General features: G+C 33.5%; 1 protein-coding gene across 1 annotated transcript; it reads left to right on the top strand.

Moving 5' to 3' along the window:
* Window positions 1-210: 210 nt before the first annotated feature.
* Window positions 211-1,152, top strand: LOC143396953 (olfactory receptor 6C2-like). Its single transcript, XM_076852960.1, has one exon. It carries the CDS (start codon window positions 211-213, stop codon window positions 1,150-1,152), a length of 942 nt encoding a protein of 313 aa, XP_076709075.1.
* Window positions 1,153-3,855: the final 2,703 nt, after the last annotated feature.

A 3,855-nucleotide genomic window follows, 5' to 3' on the forward strand; every position in this document is an offset into this window, starting at 1 on the left:
GACAATAACAAATCTCCACTACTCATACACATAAAATACAAGAAGGCTATTGTAATAGTAAAAATATTGATTATGATATAAAAAGGGAAAATAAACATACGTTGATTTGTTTGACTTCTATATGCATAGTCTTCTGCTATAGAATTTGAATATCTGTCTCTTCATAAAATCTTGATTTTTACACAAGGATTAGATAAATATCAATATTCAATGAAGAGGAACCACACAACAATAACCACTTTCTTCCTCCTGGGACTGACTGATGACCCAAAACTGCAAGTTCTGCTTTTTATCTTTCTGTTGCTCACCTACATGTTGAGTGTAACAGGGAACCTGACTATTATCACCCTCACACTGGTGGATCCCCATCTTAAAACACCTATGTACTTCTTCCTCAGAAACTTTTCCTTCCTAGAAGTTTCATTTACTACTGTCTGCATCCCTCGATTCCTGTACAGTTTATCAACTGGAGACAATGCTGTTACCTACAATGCTTGTGCAACTCAGATATTTTTTGGTTTTCTCTTTGGAACAACAGAATTTTTCCTCCTGGCAGCCATGTCCTATGATCGCTATGTGGCCATCTGTAAACCCCTTCATTATATGACCATCATGAACAACAGAGTGTGCACCTTATTAGTCCTCTCCTGCTGGGTAGCTGGCTTGATGATTATTGTCCCGCCCCTTTGCTTAGGCCTCCAGCTTGAATTCTGTGATTCTAATGCCATTGATCATTTCAGTTGTGATGCAAGTCCCCTCCTAAAGATCTCATGCTCAGACACATGGATATTAGAACAGATGGTTATCATTGTGGCTGTATTTGCCCTCATTATTACCTTAGTCTGTGTGGTTCTGTCCTACACATACATCATCAGGACCATTCTGAGATTCCCCTCTGTTCAGCAAAGGAAAAAGGCCTTTTCCACCTGCTCCTCCCACATGATTGTGGTTTCCATCACCTATGGCAGTTGCATCTTCATCTACATCAAGCCTTCAGCAAAGGAAGAGGTGTCCATAAATAAAGGAGTTTCAGTTCTCACCACTTCTGTAGCACCCTTGCTGAACCCTTTCATTTACACCTTGAGGAACAAGCAAGTGAAACATGCTTTCAATGACTCCATAAAGAAGATTGTGTTTCTCTCAAAGAAGTAGAAGTTGTGACAAATAAAATAAAACATTCTGTAATTCTTTTATTACTGCTTCTAAATTACTTCATTGTTTCCTTTCTACATTTTGTCTGATTAGCTTTCTCAATGACATTTAATATTTCTCAATGACATTTAAGCTAATCAAACAAAATCTTTATTAAACTCTCTATTACTTCAAATCAAATTCATACTTTGTGTTGCCTTCATTGTGAAACTAAAATATATAATTTCTAAGCAATTACATTTTTCTCTACTTCTGAGCTAGAGATGTGGCAAAAATAATATTGCTCTAGGGAATATTGCTCTAGGAAGTAAAAAAATATTTAAAATGTATAAATTATCTATGTGTAAATTATATGGCAATAGTGGTAGTTACATCTTTCCTGTAATACAAGGTACAAAATGAATATCACAAATGCAAAAATCAAAATTAAAAAATTAAAAAACAAAGACATGCTAAAATACATTACCAAATAAGGCATTCAGGCCCATTAAAATATTTGGAAAAAACGATATCAACAGGAGTTAATGATTATTCAAAATTGAAGAAATGGAGAAATCTTCAACATCACTGATAAGACTTATTTGCTATCTCCTTATATACAAAACCAACATCAATTATAAATATATATTTAATGTAAAACAATATAAACATAAAATCACCTATTATGGGTTTCTAATTTGGAATAGATGCATGAAAGTGAATTGGAACACTAAATTCTACATTCCCACAAATAGGAATTCTAGTTAAATCAACACAAACAAATATGAACACTCAGAAAAATGAGAAATTATACCCCATTTGATTCAAATGTATGATATGTCAAGATCATTGTACTGTCATTTGTAACTAATAAAAAAAAAGAATTAGGAAATTGGAAGAAAAAACACAAATATGAAAGATTTTTAAACGATATTAAGATTAAGGGGTGATAATAAGAGGAAAAAATAATGAAATACATATTCTAATATAAATTGAAATTAAGATCAAGGGAATAATATAGAAAATACTCAAAAATTAAAGAGCTTAGAGTTGAAGCTCTTAGAAATGTACTTGTTGAGTTCATTAGTCCATTTATTGACTGGGTAATTTTTTGGGTTTTTTTGGTGTTAAATTTTTGTGTTCCTTATATAACCTGTAAATTAATTCTCTATCTGTGGTGAATACAATAAACACTTTTTTCCCATTCTGTATGCTCTCTCTTCATGTTTTTGATTATTTTCTGTTGCACACATAGCATAAGGGCGAAGGAAAGTTTTTCCTTCAGAGGGAAAACACAAGCATGTTTTCTACCCCACATTATCACTGTATATGGTTCATTCCACTGTCCTGTTTTAAGTGTTTCCACCAAACTAGGCCCAATGGATCTGCTGCAGTGGATGACGTGTGTATCTCCACAGCAGTGTGACCTATAGAGTCACAGTTTTTAAAAAATTTAGAAAAACAAATATGATTAATGGTATTTTATTGGTCTTACTTCCCCTTTTTTGTTTAAGTAATTGTTGCTTAATAGAAAAATGAGTTCATTCTACTAGGGCATGACCTTGATGTTATAGGGAATACTTTTTTTTTTAGATCAATACAAAATTTGTGCAACATTGTTGAAAAGAATAACTAGTATAAGCTGGGGTTTTATCAGTTGTCAGTCTGTAAAGGACAGCCTAATATTGTACAAGCAGGTGGGCAATGGCAAAGATAAATTGAGAATAAGTATCAACAAAAACATGAACATAACAATTTTTGCCAATATGAGGGACGTGAGTTACATCCATTTGCTATAACTGATTTGGTGATAAACCATGGGGACTAACCCCAGTTGGTAAACATGGAAAATGTAGAACACATTGTGGACATAGGTGAACAATTTGATGAGCTTTCTCCCTGGTAGTATGAAATTTTTTATGTAAACTAGAAACATTCTGATGATGTAACTAATGTGAGCTTTATGTGCAATCATATAAAGAAATTTGTTGACAGACAACAACAAGTATCAATCTTATCAGTACCTGATACTAAAGAACCTGGAAGATTAGAATGTGCTCTGGTATGATGAATGAAACAGGATATTGATAAATTTGAATTGCCTTATGTAAATGTGGCACAAATGGAGCAACTCCTTTGATGGTGTATTTCCAATAGCAACTGTTTCAATATGTTTTCCAACTCCAACCATATAGGCACTGTCACTACAGACATTAATTGGCTCATTAGTAATGTGAAATAAAATGCAAAGGAAAGCATGAAATTCTGCTCATTATGCAGAAATATATGATGTCTGTTTTATCTCAGTATGAGCGTGGCTCTAGAAGCCTGCTTTTCCTGAATTGAACCATCAGTAAACACTGTTATTGCTCTATTAGTTGAGCACATACAATTTTGGGAAAAATAAATGAACTTACAAGAGCAAATTGAATAACCTTATCCTAAGTATGGTGACGTTCTACTTGACCAGAAAAGTTACCAAAATCCATAGGCCACATATTGGAAGATTGCCAGAACCAACTATGGTTTTGAGTAGATAAAGGGGTTACAATAATAGAAGGATCTACTAATCTCTAGGATATATAAAGAACTCAAAAAGCTAAGCACCGATAAAAAACAAATAACCCAATCAACAAATGGGTCAAGGACCTGAACAGACACTTCTCAGAAGAGGATATACAATCAATCAACAAGTATATGAAAAAATGGTCATCATCTCTAGCA

The sequence above is a fragment of the Callospermophilus lateralis genome, chromosome 4 (genome assembly GCF_048772815.1).
Source record: "Callospermophilus lateralis isolate mCalLat2 chromosome 4, mCalLat2.hap1, whole genome shotgun sequence".
Lineage (NCBI taxonomy): Eukaryota > Metazoa > Chordata > Mammalia > Rodentia > Sciuridae > Callospermophilus > Callospermophilus lateralis.